The sequence below is a fragment of the Epinephelus lanceolatus genome, chromosome 1 (genome assembly GCF_041903045.1).
Source record: "Epinephelus lanceolatus isolate andai-2023 chromosome 1, ASM4190304v1, whole genome shotgun sequence".
NCBI classification, from domain to species: Eukaryota; Metazoa; Chordata; class Actinopteri; order Perciformes; family Serranidae; genus Epinephelus; species Epinephelus lanceolatus.
The window spans coordinates 16,827,853-16,850,574 of NC_135734.1; the positions used below are offsets into that span (position 1 = coordinate 16,827,853).

Sequence of the window (22,722 nt, forward strand, 5' to 3'; positions counted from 1 at the left end):
AGATATAAACTCCCGTCCTTTGTGTGGATTCAAAGATTATATGACTTTTTTTAAGGCTTCATTCAGTTCTTGATATTTTTCTATACATCATACATCATTTTACTGTCTAACATGCTATTTTAGGTGCTACTGTATTTAATTTACGTGCCTGTGTGTCTTGTGTTCTGTATTGTGTTTTTATTGTGTTGTACCTTATACTCAGGGGATACCTCATATTGTCGTTGTTTTGCACTGCAGCACAATCACAATAAAGTCTATTTTCTCTAATGTGTTATATCCAAAATGTCTTACACCTAAATGGAAAAGTGCCAAAAACGTAGATAAAAAGCGTTACAAACATTACAAAAAGCATTTGGTGGCTACATTCCTACATGGTGATTTAGCATCTAAACCCTAATTTCATGCTCATTAAAGCTGAAGTTAATGTTGGTATGTTACCTTTGTCTGTCCAGACAAATTTTGATTGTTTCAAGAAGAGACATTTGACTCAATTTCCAGCTCTGATGAAAGCATTCAAGACCAAGTTTTTTGTCAACCAGTAAGGGTACAATAATCCTCTAAATTACATTGACTCCTACATAATGCAGCATCCTGTATCAGCTCTTCTGATGTCAGCCCAGTCGCCAGAAAAAAATGGTCACATTATACATTTCTGCAACCCCAATTACATCCACCTCCTCTCCTGCTCACCCTATAGGGACTTCCTAGCTCCTCATATTACTTTGTTACCAGTGGCATTTCAAACTGACTGCGTCTGGCGGTATTATGAACTGATACCGCCCGGCCCATCCTGGGAAAGGTGCCTTTTGCATCTGTATCTGACGCTGAAATCATTGACAAAAGGGGTTGGGTTTTGAGGAAATTTACTTCCATTAAGGATGAAAGTAAATGATGGAACCAAGAGAACACACATATGTACAGATTTCTATAACCTGCAACTTATATTTCAGGAATATAAATGTGTTGAAAGTGATGAATAACGTGAATGTTGCTGAATAATGAGCACATGGCACTCAGCCTCTCTCAGCAAATCAGCAATCAACAGCCTGACTCTATTTTTAAAATTAACCTCATCGTTGCTGCATTTATGAACACACTAAATTAGAACACTGATCAGTGAAATTAAAGTATAATGCTCCAAGAACTTTTATAAAAGTAGTTATTTTTTTAATTTCCAGTTAAGGCAATCCAATACAAAGCATTTCACAACCCACCATATGACAATAATCATGTACAATAAAAACCCATTTGAAGAAAGTAGAGAGTCATGCAAATCAGAAAACTCAAGAGATATAAACAACAAAGAGAAGTTATGGGAATAAACAAAAAAAAAAAGAATATTAAAAAAAAGTGTTAACTGTAACATGCTAATTCAGCTACAGTTTTTAACCACTGGTGAGACAAAAAATGTTTGTAGAACCAGGCACGAGAGAGAAGAACAGTCCACAGAGCTTTACTGCCATGTTTGGCACTGACATGCATGTAATCTGGTTGGGCTAGTTCCTATTTTACAGATGGCGGCATTCTTCGACGCACCACAAGAAAACATGCAGTCGATTCATCATACTAATAAATCAGGGCATTAGAAGGTCACCATAATGACATAGACGACAGGAGCGATGGCTTTTCATACAAACTCCAAAAATAAATAAATATCTTCAATACAGTAATATTCCTAAAAATATATCAAACATATACAATGAGCACTCCTCGCAAGGATAAAGTGCTGTTGGGGTCAAACCAGCTGTTCGTACACTTTACATTCTGTTAGAAGTCCACTCTTATCTTTTCACTGTTAACTGTTTCCTCTCTCACACCACAGCGATTTACAAGCAAATAGCTGTTTGCCAAATAATTTTCTCTCCACCTAGCCAGAGCCATACTTATCCACCTGAGCTGCTTTTCAGCACAGGACTACATGAGATGCAGTGACTGCCTTTCACATTATTAAGGCCTTTAGTTTGCTACATTAGACATTTGAATAGACCCTTTTCAGCTCAGATTAATTCTGCCTCTGCCGCACTTTGTCGGTTCATAAAGAAAGGGCACCTTTTACAGGCTATTATACTCATTGTAGCACTGTTTTGTTTACTCTCTACACCAATGAGGGGTGCATGAAGGTTATGGAAGTAAATAAAACCAAGTGAAATTGGAGCAATAGTGCTTAGAGAAGAGCAATGGCTGTGGCGAAAGATTCGCAAAGATGGAAAAAGTAGAAGTAAGATTTAGAAGCAGTTTATGTCCACGTAATGCCAAAAAACAAAGGACAAAAATTAGATACAGCCATGTTGACAGCTCTCTGGGGCTGCACTGAGTCAAAGCATTGCTTTGGGCTAAATGCTAACATCAACATGCTCACAATAATGATGCTAACATGCTGATGTTTTAATGTTAATCATGTTCACCATCTTACCTTTGGGAGATTGGGATTGGGATACATCCTCTGAGGAATACGTCTGAGCCCAGATTTCAAGGCAATCCATCCAATAGTTAAAAAAGTCAATAAACTAAGTAAATGAAGACTCTCCATCATGTAGAAGTACCTTCTTTTTAATGTAGCATGTACGACTGCCTTCAATTTTTAGTCTGTCTACTGCCTGATTTATTTTTTTTATTAGGGTGTCCTGTTCCTTAAGTAGAAAAGCTGATGATATGGCCAGTGTACCAGAGCTGCAATAATTGGTTGATTGATCAATTTGTCGATCAACAGAAAATTAATTTGCAACTTAATAATAAGCAAAAATGTCACTGTTTCATGTGTCTTGAAGGTGAGGATTAGATGCTTTTCTTCATCAAACATAAAAATAAACAAAATAGTTTGGGATTTTTGTTCCTATACCTTTCGAAGACATCACTTTCGCTATTTTCTTAAGTTTTATTGGCCAAAGAATTGATCATTTAATCAAGAAAATAGTGTACCATGTCAATATAAACATGAGAAACAAGACAAACTGGACAGAAAAATTGTTACCGCAACTTGAGCAGAGAATACTATGTAATTTGTCAGATGGCAGGCGTGATGAGAGAGAAGATTTGAGTCTTACACTGCTTTCTGTACTTTAATCAAAAACTCTTTGTGGTTGTTATGATCCTACTTATGTACCCTTAATGATCAAAACGCCTCTACATGGATCATTTTCCTTAAATCTCATTTCTACAGTATGATCTCTGCATGTTTGTAAGGCAACACATCATAGGACCGTCAGGGCTTATTGTTGCATCATTGTGCAAGGACACATCTCAAATGACAAGCTTTGTTACTGATGCTGTAAAATTGGATTTTCTACGTAGATTCCTGTTTGTTTTTGTTTCTTCACACTAGACCGATGTCACAGATGGTAGGAGGCTATAGAAAGCCGAACTAAGATTAGAACAAAAGGATCCCTCTTTACCCTGTGGTACAGACAGATTGTTAATGTGTTTACACATGAGAGAATTACTTACGTACTGAATGTAATGAACATAAATCCTAAAGCTCCGGAGACCACTTGAGGATCCCACCAGAGACTTGTAATACACTGCTGCAAGGATCAGGCTGTATAAAATGTAAATCTCCATGGAGGCTGTGATTGCACCGACTTTAAGTGAGAAGTCTTTGACGCTGGAGGTTATGTGGCTGCTGATGCGTGGCCTCTCGGGGCTTACAAAGTCTCTGGGTTGCAGGCGTGGCATATTTTGGATCATATCAGGGCTGGATTAACTGGTGGTTGGGCCCTGGGGTAAAACTGAGATTTGGCCCCAATGAATCATCGTGTCTCCTTTGGTTGCCCCAAATTATTCTGCAACATAAACCCATCAGTGGGTGGGTGTTATGTTTCCCTGATGTTTGCTGTATGTCCCTTATTGATTTGTAATGTGTACACATCAATTTATGCATCAACTGAAATGGGTGAGCTACGAGAAAAAGATTTTGACTAGGGATGTCAGTTACGTTTAATTTTGCTTTTAAAAGCCCCAAACCTTTTCACCTGTAGCTTAGTGGTTAATTTTCATGACAAAATAGAGCCATTTTCCTTTTAGTTTGACCCTCTGTTGACTCAGTTAGCTTTAGCACTGCATTTCAAAGTGCTATCCATTTGGAGTTGGTGAAATGTTTGTGTTGTAATGGTTTTATTTCTGTTGGCTTTGCTGACAGACATCCAGCTAACATGTGGAAACATAGTGCCCACTGCCCACACTCTAGTCTCCACTGGTTAGCTAACTTTGGCCTTGGCCACTCTGCACCGTGCAACACGAGCCGATAGCATCGCTGCAGAAACATGGTGACCACCCTCTGGTGTCTCTCCCCATGTCACCCCCGTGAGTAGACAGCATAATTTTGAGCCGTAAAACCCCTTACCATTGTTAACTACTGTATGTTAGCACCAGTAGCCATACTGATACTGCTAACGTGCTAAAGGGGATTTGCAGTTCAATATTAAAACAGTTACTCATGGGGGCGACCTTGGAGAGAGTCTGGAGGGTGGGCATGCAATGTTTTTGCAGTGACACTGTCCTGCCATCATTGGTCAGGATGGCGTTACCAGCAGTAATCGCCAAATGAGTGCCGTTGTGAGCTATCGCCCATACGACTCAAGTGGTGCACAGCAGGGGAGCCAAGGCTAGGTAACCAGCGTAGTGTGAATACCTCATCAGCTTTGTTATTAATTCAGTACAGCACAGTGACAGTACTACTACTAAACTGATCAACGTGTAACCGGTCAAAATATTCTTGGCAGCTTACTTAAACAGTTAACGTTTGACACCCCTAATTTTGACACAGTGCCTCTCTGCAAGAACTGGTGAAAGCCATAAGACCCTTATTGTCCTTGGATATTGTGCTTTAGTGGTGTATATTACCTAAAAGTGGTATTAGTCAGACTAGAGCAAAGTAATATGTTGTATTTACTGTGTGTTACAAAAACACTACATTTTAAAAGAAACTCATGATTAATTTGTTAACGTTCCTCTTGTGCAACATTGTCCGTTGTGATGGCAATTCATCCTTATTGAATGAGAACCATAAACCAGCCTGAGACACATTTTCAGCATTGTATGTTAAATTGCAGCTGCAGTACAAAGATTTTTGAGTTGCATGAATAAATAAAATAAATTGAATGGCAGCTATCAAAATGATTAAATGTGATTAACCTGATAGCATCGTCATAATCTTGTCCTTGGTACAGAGACAGGTTGTGCTTTTTATATGCCGTATGAAAATAATTGGTGACCACTTCAAAACAGATCTATCAAATGTCCATGCCACTCTGAATAACACTGGAGAATAAATATACTGGGATATGGAGATTTAACTTCTCATACAACATGCTCTTATAAACATTTACCTAACAAAGAAGAGAGGAGGTGAAACCTCATGGTACGAAAAGCCTGAATAATGTTTGTAACGTAATAAATTGTAAACTACACACCTGTAGTTTTTTCTCCATCATAACCAATGCATTAGAAGATATGGAGACAATCCCCAAATATAAAAACTACTTCCAGAAGGTAAAATGTGCCTAAAAAATATCACTGCATTAGGCCACCAATGACTGACGAGCAAGGCTTAGGTCAAAGTTCACATGTCCCGATACACTTAGAGAAACAACCACAGACAGGCACAAGTTTTAACCACAACATGACCTCTTTGAACCAACCTGCTGTCAAATTAGATGTGAAACAGTCACTGCCTCAGTGTTGATTTAAAAGGCGTTCACCAACGAGTCCTGGAAAGTTTGAGCCTCTCTTTAAGAGAAATCATCCAAATGAACATATCACAGAAAAACAAACCAAGAAAAAAATGCTGCTCCGATAGTCACTGGGAGGATACGGCACAAAATTCAACACCCATTTCCTGGTGCGTCAGCTCCTGTTTGCACCAAAAAACAGGAGGCAGAGTTCCCACTGGACTCTGTGTGGCTGCTGCATGCTGTCAGTCTTCAGTGAAAAGCCAAGAGGAGGGCTTCAGATCTGTGTGTGGTGGTGGTGTGTGTGTCCGGGTGGTGTGTAGGGAGGTGGCGCCGGATTGGGTTTGATCCCCCGGCTCTTCATGTAAGAGATGAACTGGTCTGGGATCTCTGCTAGCACGTCTTTAGCGAGCCGAGCCATGCTTAACACGTGGTTGCCTGTCCGGTCCATGTAATCTCTGAAGGGAACAAACTGGGGAGGAAGACAAGAAAGTTGAATATCAGTATGCTTACACACAATAGTAACTGAGATGACCTGAGAACATACGATTTCCTCTGTCAAGTAAATTCCATCTAGAGAATTTGGACTACTGTTGTAGTGATTCATGAAAAGCTCTAAATACTTTTGAAAATGTACACAAGTAGGTTTTGGGAGCACGGTGGTACTGAATGGAGAAATCTAGAGGGCTCATGTTTAAGCCCCTGCTTTAGTCAACATTTGCCAGATCCTGCAAGCTTTAGGATGCTGATTTGTCACTAATCCTTTGCTCTGGCTCCCCTCAGGAGTGAGAGGAAATAAAATGAGCCCAAGTGAAAAGATATGATTTTCTACTTTGGCTTTGATAAAATAACTCAGAATTTTTATGTCTTTTGTATTATTTGTCACAGCACATCAAGGTTTCCCTCAAGAAATAATTTTGCAGAAGTACTGAGCCACCTACACCTGACATCTCCGCTATAAAACTCTAAACATTGTCCTTTACCAACTATTCAGTCACATAACTTTTTGGTTTTGACACTACAGAAACAGAGAAATTACACCTCAGTGGCCCTGTGAATGAGACACATGCGGTTTCCTACAGTGACAGATAATATCAAACTTATTAGTGTACTGGTCTCCATGGGAATTCACAGAAAGCACACAGATGTCCTAATCTGTTACAGTTGCCACTGCCAACAGATGGTGTTTTGTCAGAAACAGGCATTTAATGTACCAGCACAACTGAGGCAACAGCATGAATGTAAAATGCAAATGTAAAAATATGACACAGAACGTACTGTAAATCACTGGAAACACTTCACTTGCTGGAAGAGAATATTTGAATGTTTGTCTGATGCCTTTGAGAAAAACTGGGAACCTAACCCCCAGTTGCTGTCTTAGGTGCCACGAGTGTTCGACCTTTGGCAGACAAGTATGAAACTTGGCCGTTTCATTTGGTGTGTGGTTGTGGCAAGGAAACTTATTCTACTTATGTGGAAGTCAGACTGTGCCCAACTTATGATATGTGGATAAGAGAGCTGATGAATTTACTGTATTTAGAAAGGTTAAGGTTTTCTAATAAGAATATGACTCAAATATTTGTCAGAATTTGGAATATACCCCCTATCGCTGTGTATGTGTATCTTATTTTACTAGTAATATTGAAGTCCTAGGACTTGTTTTCTGCCTGTGAGGATATTTGTGACTGAGTTGTTAAAATTATGTACTGAGCATTTTTTTTAATATTTAAAATCCTGATGTAATGGTTGAAAAAAAAAATGGGAACACTGACTACATACACAAAATATTCTGGTTTTTGCACTTAGTCCTAAAAAGATAACATTCTGAGTAAGCTGTTTACATGGCTAATGAAAAAAAATATTCCACTAATATTCCTGTTTGCGGCAGCACAGCAGTGCAATGGTTAGCATTGTCACCTCACAGCAAGAGGGTTTCTGGTTCAAACCCAGGGTGGGGGCGTCAGCGCGGGGTTTTCTCCAGGTACTCCGGCTTCCTCCCACAGTCCAAAGACATGCAGGTTAATTGGTGACTCTAAATTGCCCGTAGGTGTGAATGTGAGTGTGAATGGTTGTCTGTCTCTATGTGTCAGCTCTGCGATAGTCTGGTGACCTGTCCAGGGTGTGCCCTACCTCTCGCCCAGTGTCAGCGATCTACTGAATTCCCGTTTGCATGCAGCTGTGCATACACTACATGTTGTTTATCATGTGAAAATATGCAAACTCAGCCTCGTTCTTTCTCTCCTCTAACCATCTTCTTGAAAAGGTCAGGTTGCAATATTTGCACATATCCTAAAATCTGTTGTTATCCAAGTCTTTCAGTAGATGAGTTTCTTCCTCTGACCAGAAATATGGGCATTTCCTTTGGGAATGTGTCTCTACCCCTGCCTTGCAAACTGCTGGCGAGTTGGTTTGTGTTCAACTCATCCATGACAACGCTGTTGCCTATAAACAGTGATCTGTATCTGGTGGCCAAAAACTACATGCTGGATAAATGCTTATAGACAGTATATTCTGTTATCTGGACACGGTTGCAGTCGAAATTTTAGAGTCATTTCTGGAATTCAGTGAACTCGGTTGTCAGTTCCTGGTCTTGATCTGCAGTGAATACGGTCAAGGTCTCTTTCACACTGTAAAGGGCAGTCACCTGAACGATGTCTCTCTCTGCCAGTTTCCCTCGGGACGAGATCCTGATGTCATCGCCATCCAGCTCCACCATAGCTGTAAGACACAAGTTCACACACATGCATGGATGCATACGAACACACAGTGTGGGAGCATAGCAGAGACGGTTGCCTGTAGGTCAGGGACAAGGTTTATATGCACTACTGATGTACAGGTTGAGATATTAATACAGAATCTTTTTGCTTTAACATTAGTAAAGAAGAGAGGGTGTAGAGCTACACAGCTGTAATATGTCTTTATTGCATGTCTAATCAACTAATAAGTCTTTTATTATAGTCTCTGTGCAATTTAAAATCATCTGTACTAAACACTGCAAACCCAGTAATTAACCTCAGCCAATTCTTCTACAGTTGTGCCTGCATCCACCCACGCCTTCCCTTCTCCACTGACACAAATTAGTTTGTACAGAGATTTTCTCTCGGGTGTTTCTCTGAATTGGTGCCAGAGAGGTTAGCGCTGGCTGTAACAATAATAGACTGTGAGTTGTATAAATTAAAATGTCAATTATTGACCCATGTTTTAACTGAGTTGATTTATGTAGATGGTACAAAAAATGACAGAATGTAACACTGCTGTTCTACAAGATGTCTTGTGACATCTTGTGTGTGCCTGCCATCACAAAATTACCAGATTACCTAATAATTTTGTTCATGCAGCAGTTAAATAAAAGTCACTGTACCGTCAAACTCAGCCTGACCAACTCCAACTATGATGATGGACATGGGAAGCTTGGCACCCTGCAGAGAAATCAAAAAGGACATATCTTAACAAATATGTTCACACTTCTTTTATTCAAAGAGAGGAGAGAAGCTTGTTCGCATCACTGCTGACCTGAAGCGCTCATTACGGTATATCAGACATCCTGGCCGTTACATGCTCACCCACGTTGGTTACAACCACACTAATGTTCTGTATCACCCTTTAACTAGCTATATGACCTTTAAGTAAAGACAGGGCCTCCGGAGAGAAATAGAGCATGAGTTGGAGTCGGAGAAAGACAGCCTAACAGGGAGATGCTTCAACAGAAACTTGTTTTTGTCTCTGCTTTTCTTATCCCAGATGTTCAATGTGCCTGAATCCAATTTGCTGTCGTACGAATGCTCCCCGGCTCTTATCTTGGGGTGACACACACTGTATTTACCCACTGAATGCTGGTTATCAGGCCGGGGAGTGGAGATTAAATTGACAACACTAATGGCGTCCCCTGAGAGATGGGGCCAGCAGGTCAGCAGTATCGGTACTAAAGCTGTTTTCACAGCTTAAAAAAAAAGAGTCAAATTTATCCCCAGATTTCCCAGCTTAGATCGACAAAATGCTGACCTGCAAAAAGAGATGAATTTTGACATTACACACTCTTAAAAAGCTGGTTAAGGCGAAAAGGAGGCATTTGTTCACAGGAAGGAAAAAACAGCGTTGGCAGATAGACTCCATGATAAGGTCTTATATGGCAGGTGTGTCATGGTGGCATTTGTGAGCTGGGAGAGGAAGGAGAGGGAGGAGGCGCCTGCTTATATCAGTACAGCGACCATCCTCAGTTACCCGCCCAGCCACTCCCAAGCCACACCTCAAGTCAGGTAACTCTGCTGTTAGGCTATGAACACCTGCCTCCTCTATGTTGGCAGATAGGACATGGGCGAAAATTAAAGATTGAAAAACACGTCAAATAAATTTTTCCCAAAAACAGTTTCTGTCATTTTAGGTAGTTATCACACTGATGAAAGTTTAGGAGCTCAAGTTTGGTTTTATTAGTTATTTGATTCTATAAAAAGGTTTGATGTCATGACTGACAGCTATGTGTGCCAATTGGTGGTGCTGCTTGGTTGGATGAATGTATGGGTGGGAAATAAGTACCACAGAGATTGCTACTGCGCAGACTCTTTGGCTTAATGTTTGTACAGTGGGAAGAAGTGGAGACACATTGGACCAAAGGGGTGGTCTTTGTCTGACTTCATGTATAACAGTCCAACTAGTTAACTAGTCCAAACCCATTGGTAGCTTTGTCACCTTCTACCTATGCCAATCCTCAATGCCTATGTGCAGTTTCACATAGATTGACCACGTCAGTGAGTAGAAAAACGTGGGACAGACAGAATGACTGACTGTTTCCGTGATTATGTACAGCATACCATACCATGACTTAGTCATACCAAAAATTAGAAAACAAAAAAACATTCAGCCACAGGGGGAACCACAGCGATCGGTCGCATTTTAGCCATTTTTAAGCATTTTTCTGTTGTTATAGCGCCACCCAGTTGCCAATTAGAGTTAAATTCCTCCAGTCACCTTGAGGCGTCCTGTTCTACATATCTACCAAGTTTAGTAAAAATCGATATGGCGGTTAGGCCTAGATAAGAAATTAGCTCTCTAGCGCCCCCATTTTGTCTGATCGGGTCAATAATGGAGGGGTCCCCTCAGATTATGTGTGGTCATATGCCTACAAAGTTGTGTGGTGATTGGTGAAACCTTCGAGATGTTATACACCTTTATGTGATGAGCCACGCCCTCCGCAATATTCATTGCCTTATAGAAGCTCAGTTTTAATAAGTTTTCCAACTTTTGCCAAGAGGGAACTTTAGATATTGGTCCCTAGATTATGTTCACCGAGTTTCATGCAGATGGGTCAAACTTCCTAAGAAGAGATCAATTTTAAGTGTTTTTCAAAAAATTCAAAATGGTGGAAAATCTATATAGCTAACCGGAGGTTATGGGTTCTTGAGGCAAATTTGTTCCTCATGAGGAGAGGCATCTCTGTGCTAAGTTTCATGTCTCTACGACATACGGGGCATGAGATATGCCCATTCAAAAATTTCAATTGGTTGTTATAGCGCCCCCCTTTGGCCAATTGATGTAATATTGCTTCATTCGCATCCTCCCATGACCCTCTACCACTGTGCCAAATTTCACATGGATTGACCAAGTCAGTGAGGACAAAAACGTGGAACAGACACACAAACAGACACACCCACAGAGTTTTCGTCATTTTATAGTAAGATTGACGTCTAAGCACAGTAAGTTACATATTTGTTTTTATTAATATCATGAATCAATATACTTTAAAAAAAAAAGGCTAAACAAGCTTGAGTGACCCAAAACAAAAATTTAAAGCTTAGATCAACTGACTTGTATTAAATGCAACTAAAGTAACAAGTGCTTGAGTCACAGCTATGACAGGTCATGTTATCGTCTGCTGTAATTTCCAGTTAGATGGCAACATAAATGCTCAACACAAAAGCTGCTATTATGAGTTTTTTTTTCCACGGCCACATATTTTCACAAAGCAGCTCTAACAAGTGTGGTTTTATCTCTGGCACGAGACAAATGCGCCGTGGCAATCAGGCAACCTCTTTTGCCACGGGGGTGAGAGCAGTTTCTGTCGACACCACCTTAGTCGAAGCACATCAGCGCGATTATCAGTGTTCAACACAACTCCTGTCAGTGCCTGTCCGCCCACTCACATGCACACACAAACACTCACACTCGCGGATACATACACACACATCAAACGCCACCAAAAATAACCTGGCAATCCACCGTGCCCCACTTTTGCCATTCTCCTGTCACTGTGACTGGCAGTGGAGAACCAGTCTAATGAGACAACAAAACAAAGCGTCAATCAACACTCATTACCCCGACAGCTCACTACTTCATGTGCTGCTTAAGCCCAAATGTCATGCATGTGCACGCTTTGATGGGTGTGTGCTCTCACATATGCAGCCACACACATGCACGCACGGACAGGTTTATGGACATAGGGTTGGAGAGGTGACTGTCCTGCCAGCACAGGGGTCACCTGAGTCACTGGACCATCTCTCATTGGCTGTCTCAGAGCTCAGCTCAGAGAAAAGCTTAAGGCAGCAGATTGAGGACACTTAAAAACCAGCTGAATGCAGATAGGAAGTAGCATGGAGAGTAGCACAACCAGTTGTAGAATAGAATGTCAGAAATAATCAGCTACTGTCATGAACAGTCCTCTGTCCTTCACATGTTGACAGTCTTTGTTGGAAAGAACATAAAGGCAGGGCTCCTACAGGTCTGTGAAAGTTTCTGAATTTGAGAAAATGTTAATGGATTTCAAAGTTTTTGATCACATGAATAGGCACGGGTCATTAAAGTGCTTGAATTTGCATATTTTGTGCAATAATAGAAATCCTCCATCTCTATCGCTCAACATGCACAACATTACTTTGCTGCGTGTTAAAGAGATCACATAGTCCATCATCACTGTAACACAGCACAAGTGTTCACACACTAAAGCCTCTTGCTGTTTTTAATTGTTGTATGTGAGCTTTTATAAAGCCTGCTAGTCCTCATACAAAAATTTCCAGTGTTTTAACAGTAATTAACCTTGTTGCAAGTCTCAAACTATGCCATGTTGGGGCCTTCAGTTTAATGGAAATGGGCCTGGGAAGTCATTGAAAAGTCCCTAATTTTGATGTTTAAAAAATGTGTGGGAACACTGTGAAGGATTTAATGAAAATAAGAGCTTTTAATGTTTCAGAACACTTGTTAATGCTATCACACACTTCACTATTCAGGCGCACATTGAATTTGCCCATGATAATCTAAAATTGTGGGTTTCTTTACTTGTGCTGCTTTAATAACTGTACTTCAATAACTTTAATCTTGAATAAGTTTAATTACATTCATGCATTGGAGAGCACATACCTCTGCCAAGGCAGCACAGTTCTTTCAATTGTTGTTTATAGAGCAGACGATCTTAGATATGCTGCTAATTAACGGGATGAAATAGAAGAAAAAACATTTTGGTGGAGTTAACAACCTTCATTAAACAGAAATTGACAATTAAGGTACTGTATTTCGGCACACACATGTCCAGAGGGCCCTGCATTAGGGAAGCCTAACCTTGTTCATTTTGGCAAATGTCTGTGAAAGACAGTAATGTAGTATGTGAAAAGATGTGGCCACTGTTTTAAACGCAGCTCCTCTGTAATTAATGCAACTTTAGCTTCAGTAACTTTGCACAGTATCATGTAGCTATCAAGCAATGCTGTAAAATTTCCTTTTACAGCACTGCTGCTCCAGACTAACTTTTTCCACCAGTAGCACTGTGGCTACTGCGGCCCTACTGAGAATTTTAGGAGCACCAACATAAAATTTAGGAGCACTACTTAAATCTACATGCAATGCAACACAATCATTTTTTCCATCTTAACTAGGAATGATGAGGAAGATGGTAGCGCATGTACATGCAGTGGCTCAGTGCTCTATGCATTAGTGCTCTTTTGTTAGTTTACTGGTGGTTTACTTTTAAATTCCTTGGCATACACATTTCAGAGGACCTCTCATGGACAACAAACACCAGGGCGCTAGTCAAGAAGGCACAAAAGCAGCTACACTTCCTGAGGACGCTCAGGAAGGTAAACCTGTCACAACAGCTTCTGGTGTCATTCTACCACTGCTCCATTGAGAGTTTCCCCACGTATGGCATCCTTGTGTGGTGTGGTAGCTACTCTGCAGCAGATAAAAAGCCTCTGCAGAGAATCATAAAAACTGCACAGAACATCAAACAACAGCTACCTGCCCTGGATGACATCTTCACCTCTTGCAGAAACTACATAAAACCCTGAAAGACCCCTTCCATCCTTCTCATCACCTGTTTGAACTGTTGCCTTCCATAAAACATGACAGGTCCATCAAAACACACACCACAAGATCCAGTGTCTACCCCAAAGCCATTACCATACTGAACTTTGAACTGAAGCAAACTCACTAAAACACATTACAGTTCTTTTTCTTCAGTGCAATAACTTATTTTATGTGCAATAATATGCATGAGCACTTTTTTTTTTATCCCATTTTAACTGCAAACATTGGCAATGAGTGTATGGAGTATATCTACAAATGTGTAGCATATGAGGGGAATGGAGGCATATATTTGTTCATTTTTATTACTATTTTATTACTATTTATTATTTACTTTTATATACGAGTCCCGTCCCTGAGCGCACCTGAATTTCATTGTAGATTTGTATAATGACAATAAAAAATCTGAATCTGAACTGTATCACTGATACGTGCTTTGGTAGTAAATAGAAAATTTACAGAAATTACAATGTTCTGTTTTATTTAAAGGAAAAAGTTACAAACCCAAAGCTACTTAGCTCTGATGTTTGCTGGTGTTGCTGGGAACACACCTCGACTTACCCATGTTTATACTATTTAGATGCAGCATTTCAAGGTGCCTAAATGTGGAAGTGTCCAAATATGATATGAGTAAAATGTGTCAATATCTGTACTCGTGATGAAGGAAAATTCTCGTCTGGGTAACTATGTTCAATGTCTTACTCTTTTCATCAAAAATGACCTGAAGCTTAATTATGAATCTGTTTTGCGAATAGTTTTCTAATGAACAATAAATATAACAACTTCTGGTCAACCCATATCAATTTCAGGTTAAAAACTACAAGTTACGATTAGACTCCACCCACTTCACATTTAAATCCCACCTGTTCATAGTCTAAGCCCCGCCCATTCCAAGTTTAGATACAGATAATTTAGTTGGGTAAACACAGTCACAGATGGAGATAATGGTATACTCGCTTATTCCTATTTGAAATGATATACAATGATGAGAATATAAAATAGGGGGTATATCTGCAAGTCACACTGGTGCTCATAGTTATAAAATTTTGTCTGTCTCCAAAAACAGAAGCAAAATGTGACTAGAAACATTTAAGACTCAGTCGAAGAAGGATTTTGCAGCTAACTTATAGAGCTAATGTTAGCTTAATTAGCCAGCTGCTGACAATTGATTAAATCTGCAGACAGTTGTCATTTCAATTCAGGTTGGCAGTTGTAAATGAGAAGCTGCTTTTGTCTACCGCTGTCTGAAATCAGTGACTGTTTCAAAAATAACAAAAGAAATTCAGTGCTAAATCTGCCACCATGTAAATGTAAACTACATGTGTATTGTGCAAGAATGGAAAGCTTGACAGGTATAGCAACAATAACTAAGTGGGCAGGGCTTGGCAAATGGGAAATTATTGTATTATATGCCCAAGTTTATTACTTTGAGGAAATTGAAAATGTAGAATCATGACAGGATCATGGCATACCTACGAACTGTTACCACTGGACCTTGGATCCTGCACACTGAATAGTTTATACAGAGCAAAGGGCTGTGGAGCCTGTCTTGAGTCATGAGTCGCTTTTACACTGCCTCTTCAAGGTGGGAATTTCAAGATGTTATTCTGATAGAGTCATGGGCAGCAAGGGTGTGATGTTTTGATGATGTGTTATGCACACAATCAACTGTAATTTAAAAATGTAGCTGATAGCAGTTAGCAGCTAACTCAAAGAGGAAGAATAGTGGCCAAAAATGTTTGCAAATTAGGAAAGTCCGGAGACTCCTTAGCCTCGATGTTGCATGTGTTATATGTCACACTAGAGGCTGACGCTGTTGTGTTAAACATCACACCCGCAACGCCTCTTTTGATTCCACAATGCTGGTATTTTGTCTAACATGACACACTGGAGCGCAGTGATGCCGCGATCATTTGGTTCTGTGAAAAAAATGCAAATGCGGCATTAAGAATGGCCTTGGAGGTCTGTACAGTACTTGCTGCTGTTCTGTTTATATAGAAATGTTTTAATTTTCTCGGTTTCACATCACCTGGTGTCCTGTTACCTCTTACACAAAAAAAGTTCGGCATCAAATGAACGGGGGTGAAATGGTTGTGAAGTGAAGTACTTTTGGTGGGCCCTGGCACTGATAAAGAGATGAAGCGCACAGCACTGACAGATAACAAGGAGATGTGAAAAGAAAGAAATCAAAGGCAGCAGAGGATTCTGTCACAGACTGAATGTGGTGACAGAAGAAGATGAAGAGATTTAGATCTCCGAGAGGGTAAAAGATGGAGAGAGACAACACAAGTCTTTGTATTTGTGAGCGAGGGCTACAGAGAGAGGAAGAGAATGAGGCAGCAGAGGGAGCCGAGCCGTGAGCAGAGGAGGGGGATGCTGAGTGATTGACAGGTGTGTTTCTGTACTGTGGCAGCTTCTGTTGTGACTGATAAACCCCCTTTTGTTCCACCACATGGGTCTATATTACTGAAAACATGGCGGACACATGAGCAAACATCAACCAAATCACAGAGAAACACCTGCATGCACAGATGCATATCCACTCCAGATGTTACCACTCAACATACAGAGAGGAGGAGTGGACATTCAGGGCACCTCTCACTTCCTCTCACTCTTTCTTGAAAATACCTTCCAGCATGAATAAGTATAACCTCAGCAGCGTGTCCTCCCTCGCCCAGGATCCGTGGAGAGTTAAAGGGAAAGCGGTGGAAGCATCAGTCAGAGTGGAGGCAGTGAGATAGAGCAGCAGGCAAGATCTTAAAAGGAAGGTGTGGCTGTTCTAATGTTTTGACTAACAGTCGCAAATTCCCTTTAAATCCAGTCTGCTGGGTGTTCTGTGCCTGCGGCGGGCTGAGGAGGAGGAGGAGGAGGCGGTGGAGAAAAGAGGAAGAGGCCGAGGAAGAGGAAAGGAAGCCAGCCAACTACTATTTAAAGCTGGGAGGAAAAAAAGATTTAGGGCAGGTTTTGGGGAAAGCTCAGAGGAATAAAGCACAATGATGTGTTTTTTATTGACAGAGGCAGGTACATCATTTCAAGTGTGGTGTCTTATAAATATGTTGACTACTTTTTTGTAAGAAAGGGAACACATTTGTACCTTAAGGACAAAGGACTTATTCACAGCAAGAACACAATCATGTGTTGAGCTACTTTGGTATGGCTGTCAGGTAAATCATTAGTTTATGTACTTATCTTGAAGTAACAGAAGAAAATGTCAGTTATGTGAAGCCATTATGCCACTTCCTTTTGCTTTACAGATTGCAGAACAACTGCTACTGTCACGTGCCTCCTGCTTTGTTTGAATCAGAATGACAACTACAATGAACATCTGGGATTCATGTTTTTGTCTGCGAGAGAGAAAGCTTAACAACTATGCAGCATCCACATACTCTAACTGAAAAATGAATTGATTAATAATAACTAGTCCATACCCATTGAGTGCACAGTTGCCTATGTACAGTTTCACATGGTGTGTGTTTATGTGTATATCATTGTAAAATGATTGTCTTTTGGTGGTGGACTGATCATCTAACAAAACTAACCTAATTAATATGTCACCTAACTGTAGTAAAGTGCAGTTGGCATTTTTTACCATTTCTTGACTTTTAATTCACTTTTAATTAATCAATTACCTGAAAAAAAAATTACATATTTATGTTAACCCAAAATACGCTGTTTTCTAACTTAACCAAGTAGTTGTGTTGCCTTAATCTAAATGTGACTGTCTGAAAACCCAGGAGGCAGCTTCACCAACATTAAAGGGTGCGTCTCATAGAGACACCAAATATTTCAATATTTGACAACCTGGTATGACAACCTGTTTGGTTGCCAGGCAACCAGCAGAGGTGTTACCTTTGGACAGAGGTGAGCTAGCTGTTTTTTCCTGTGTCAGTGTTTATGCTAAGCTAAGCCAACGGTCTGTAGTTTCATATTTATTTTACAGATTTGAGAGTGGTATCAAATGAGCATTTATCTCAAAATGTCAATTCATCTTTCACTTCAAACGTACTTCCTTTAAGTTCATACCAGATGAAACTTTGCATATCTAGTCTTAACCCATATAGTGCAGTAAAGCACTGTGTCTCCCCCCTTTCCCGTTCTTACATTCACAATGGCTTCTTTGGTCTGGGCCATGTCAGAGATGACGCCATCTGTGATGATGAGGAGCACGAAGTACTGAGAGCCGTCCTGCACCGCAGCTGCATACCTACACACACACACACACACACAGAAATAAGCTGTATAATCTCTTTAATACAAGAACAAATCTGCCTTGGGATTTATTGACAGACTAATCGAAACACTGATGTAGAAAATAAATCCATGACAATACATGTCTTATCATGCGCTCTCACCACAGGCAAATTCAATAAAAATGTTCTTTGTTTTTTCTGTACTTCAGTTAACACTCATTAAAATGCCTCACAAATAGGTTAATCAGCCCAAACAATCAGGTTTGAAACAAAGCCGGCTCACTGTGTTTGATTCACAGATTAACACCTTTGTGTAAAATATCTCCCTACTTGAGTTCACCTATTGAAACACTAAATACCCTTACTGGCTGTGCATTCTTGCAGCTACAGTATGGCTCCCTGCTGCAGTGTTAAAAGCGAGACTCCATTTTTTATCAGAATGACATTTTTAATTACAGCAGAGCGCTGGCGTTATCAGATGGAGAATTGTTTGGATATGGCTCAACGAATGAGATAGTGAGGGTAGCGATGACAGCGAGAGGTGGAGGTGGGTGTTGGGGACACAAGAATCCACTCAGATCATGTCACAGTTTGCATAGTGTTATGATATGTGATATGCCAGTATATGTTAATGGCCACAGGTCCATTTGTTCCATCAGCTGAAGCCGCCACTGTGATAGCTGTCAGCTAATCTAAATTCATTTTCAAGCATGTTGCATCCTGTTTGTGGAGTCTGGCAGGACAGACGCAGGAAATCAAAGTCAACTAAGGCCAGCAGTCGAAAATGGTGATGTTATTTTGATAATTGGATTCTTATAGAAAATCATAATCTTGATAATCTGTTTGTGAACGCTGTGGCACAAAAGACTAAATATTTCTGAATTGTTGATCATAAACAGATCAATTTTCAGCAGGTCTGTTGGAAAAGTATTAAACAATGTCTCCTGCTCTCTGCTTATAACTGTGTTTTTGGTATTTGAATAGAAAAATGAATAATGTAAAAATGTGAAAATGGAACAAAAATGACAAAGTCCAAACCATCACCATATAAAATCCAAACTTGCATTTTGAAATTGCTTGGTCCTGCTTTAGACCAATTCATATTCATGAAAGCACGGGTGAAAATAGACTTTGCAGGACTCTTGCTGTTGGTATAATAGTAAACGTGACAAATGGAAGGGAGTGATAGACTTGTGCAGTCTTGTCATTGTTGCTTTGCCACTTTAATAGGAGCAAAAGCAATTCACCAGATGCATTGCTCTCTCACCTGGCAACATGGTTCACCACAGGAGCGAAATTTGTCGGCCCGTACAGCTGCACTGTCTTCAGGCTCTGGTGGTATGCCTCTAAGATGCCCTCAATACCATTGCAGTATGGATTTTCCATGTTTCCATTCTTAAAAGGAGAGAAAGGGTGAAAATCAATTTCAAGGACTTGATGAATGCATTTATCAAACAGAAATTTTTTTTTTTTTCAATGCACATTAGATGTGATTTAGTTGTTTCCTGTTACCGGGTCATGCACTCATTCCATAAATTAGAATGAACACAGTAAGTTAGAAAGACGATTCAGTGGTATGATGTAGGAAGTTGGTGATAAAAAGCATGAAATAGCCTTGATAAAAATCTATTGAACTGCTTAATCAGAGGTGAAATAAGGAGACTTCACCAGTGGAAACTCATGTGACACCCGTCCATCAGGGGGCAGTTTGGCTCCAAAGCCCAAAGCGGGGAACATCTTGTCACTGTCGTAGTCCTGAATGATCTCCCCGACAGCCTTCAGGGCCATGGCGTAGGCGTTGAGCTGGTAGGGGTTCATGTAGTGCAGCGAGGTGGACTGGGAGGGGTTACCTGTCGCCCAATCAATCAAACTCGAGGTCATTGTGGGTAATGAGGGACAAAGATGTCACTTCTAAAATGCAAGGTGCTGTTTTTGTGCAATGACATGACATAAAAAACAATTTTGTTTGCTGCAGCCATGGATCACAATTAACATCAACCCTGTCAGACATATTCCGCCCTCAGAGATGATGAATCAAAAGTTTAAATTCAGAAGTTTGTGACACAATCAAGGCCAGTCCATTAACAAACAGTGGGAGGAAAGCCACCGTGAGAATGGAATACTTCCATTAATTAATGGAGCGTTTTAAAAAAAAGCTTGTCAATAACTGTGACCTTCTCGAATATCCACTCTGAAATAACACACCATGAAGTCATTTAGTGTTAACAACCAGCTGGGACATTCTGAGTTGTATTTTAGAAAATATTGCACTCAGTGAGGTTGTAGGTGACATGTGCTCAGGTGCTCAGCTTCTGATGAGTTGCACCTGCTGTCTGATAGCAGAAATCCTGCTGAGGGCTCACAAGATGCAACACAAGTGAGTCCAGAGTGTAACAAGAAATTATATGTCACCTTGACCAACATTATGGCTGGAAATCAACAGTTTGGAGTGCTTGCCAAGCCCCACCCCCCTTAGTTACTGTTGCTAAGCCTGTCAAGATTTCTTTTCCTCCACAGCACTGATAGTTTGTTGACCTTAGGCGTTTCAGCAACAATGCAGTGCTCCAACTCTTTCATTTTGTGTTTCAACTCCCTGTCCGCACCAGAAGCTGTGAATATGTAGTTATGTAAATTAATATCTGCTACTTGTGACAATCTTACGCCTACATTTGTGCAAACTTCTGTCCTGCTTTGTAATATATAACATACAGTATGAAACACTGGCAGCAGCAGCACTCTGAGAAACCCTGTTTACAATAACAAAAATTAAATGCAACACTTTTCTTTTGGCTCCCATTTTTTACAAGTTAAAGTTAAAGATCTAAGACTTTTTTAATGAACTTAGTAGATGTATTCCTCCAAAATTTTTGTTGCAGATTTGTTGAAATCGGTGTTAGCAAGCACTTTTCCTTTCCCAAGATAATCTATTCACCTGACAGGTGTGGCATATCAAGATGCTGATTTGATCGCATCATTACTATACAGGTGTGCCTTGGGATGGTCAATAAAAGGCCACTCTTAAATGTGCAGGTTTATCTTGTAAACAGACATTTATTGGGATTTGACATGACTGGGACTACAGAAATGTCCAAAGAATCAGTCAGTATCTGGTGTGACACCAATGGCCTCACACAATGCGACACATCCCCTTCACATAAAGTGGAATGTTGGCTCAACTTTCTTCTTCAATGGCTGTGTGAAGTTTCTGGATATTGACAGGAATTGGAACATGCTGTCGTACCAGAGCATCCTAAACATGCTCAATGTGTGACATGTCTGGTTAGTACGCAGGCCATGCAACAACTGGGATGTTTTCAGCTTCCGAGAATTGTGTACAGATCTTTGCAACATGTGGCTGTGCATTATCATGCTGCAACATGAAGTCATGGCGGCGGGTCTCAGGATTAGGTCACTTTCTGTGCACTCAAACTGCCATCAATAAAATCCACCTGTGTTCATTTTTCGTAGCTTTTGTCAGCCCATAGCATAGACCCACTGCCAACCTGTGGCACTCTGTTCACAGCACTGACAATAGCAAACTGTTCGCCCTCACAATTCCAGGCACAGCATCTGCCATCTGCCCGGTACTGTGTAAACCAAAGTTAATCTGAGAAGAGAACACTTCTCCAAAGTGCCAGACAACATTATAGGTGAGCAGGTGCCCACTCAGGTTGGCTATGATGACGAACTACTGTCAGGTCAAGGCCCTGGTGAGGATGACGAGCATGCAGATGAGCTTCTCTGAGACAGTTTCTGATGGTTTGTACAGAAATTGTTTAGTTGTGCAAAACAACTATTGCATCAACTGTTCAGGTCACTGGTCTCTGACTAGATGAAGCTAGATATGGAGATCCTGAGCTGGTGTGGCTACACTTGGTTGACTGGTTGGGTGTACTGCCAAATTGACAGACACGACATTAGAAATGGCTTACATTCGTGAAATGAACATTTGGCTATTTTCAGTTAATCAGTTATTTATTGGGACCATCCCAAGGCTCACCTGTGTCGTAATGATGCTGTTTAATGAGCATCTTAATATGCATGCCACACCTGTCAGGTCGATGGAAAAAGAAGTGCTCAATGACAGATTTTTCCAAATTTGTGACCAAATTTAAGAGAAATAAGTCTTTTGTGTGCATAAAAAAAGTCTAAAAGATCCTTTTCTTTAAACCTGTGACAAATGAGAGCAAAAACAAAAGTGTTGTGTTCATTTTTTAAGTACCTACGTTTTCCTCTTATCACAGACCTGTGGAATAATCCAAAGCTTGACGGACCTGCTATGCATAGTTACGGTTGCTAAGCTGTTATTATTGCTGTTCCGGGGATGGGTTTAGCAACAATCAATTACGAAATGGTAAATTAAAATTTTCCTCTAATAACTGTGATTCACACTGAAGAGCTCTTCCTTGCGGATACATCTTTTGGAGCGTTGTGTTCAGGCATTATTAATGGCATAAGTAGTGTAATTAGACTTAAGTGTAGTCTTTTCATGTCACGCTGAGGGTTTTTACCCCATTTGCTTAATTTTATTTTTCGCCAAAATACCTGCTGTAGCCTTTATTTAGCGTGTATTGACAGAG

At 40.4% G+C, this 22,722-nt stretch overlaps 1 protein-coding gene across 2 annotated transcripts in view; it reads right to left on the reverse strand.

Annotated features, from left to right (window-relative positions):
• Window positions 1–1,142: 1,142 nt before the first annotated feature.
• Window positions 1,143–22,722, reverse strand: part of cpne5b (copine Vb) — a 185,029-nt gene continuing 163,449 nt past the window's right edge. For both annotated transcript variants that reach the window (XM_033627403.2, XM_078166346.1), the window contains 6 exons: window positions 19,811–19,992; window positions 19,410–19,537; window positions 18,054–18,156; window positions 9,028–9,085; window positions 8,311–8,384; window positions 1,143–6,138 (listed from right to left, as the gene is read on the reverse strand). In XM_033627403.2, coding sequence (XP_033483294.1) covers window positions 5,944–6,138; window positions 8,311–8,384; window positions 9,028–9,085; window positions 18,054–18,156; window positions 19,410–19,537; window positions 19,811–19,992 — 740 coding nt within the window. In that variant the 3' untranslated portion in view covers window positions 1,143–5,943. The remainder of the gene's footprint in view (window positions 6,139–8,310; window positions 8,385–9,027; window positions 9,086–18,053; window positions 18,157–19,409; window positions 19,538–19,810; window positions 19,993–22,722) is intronic.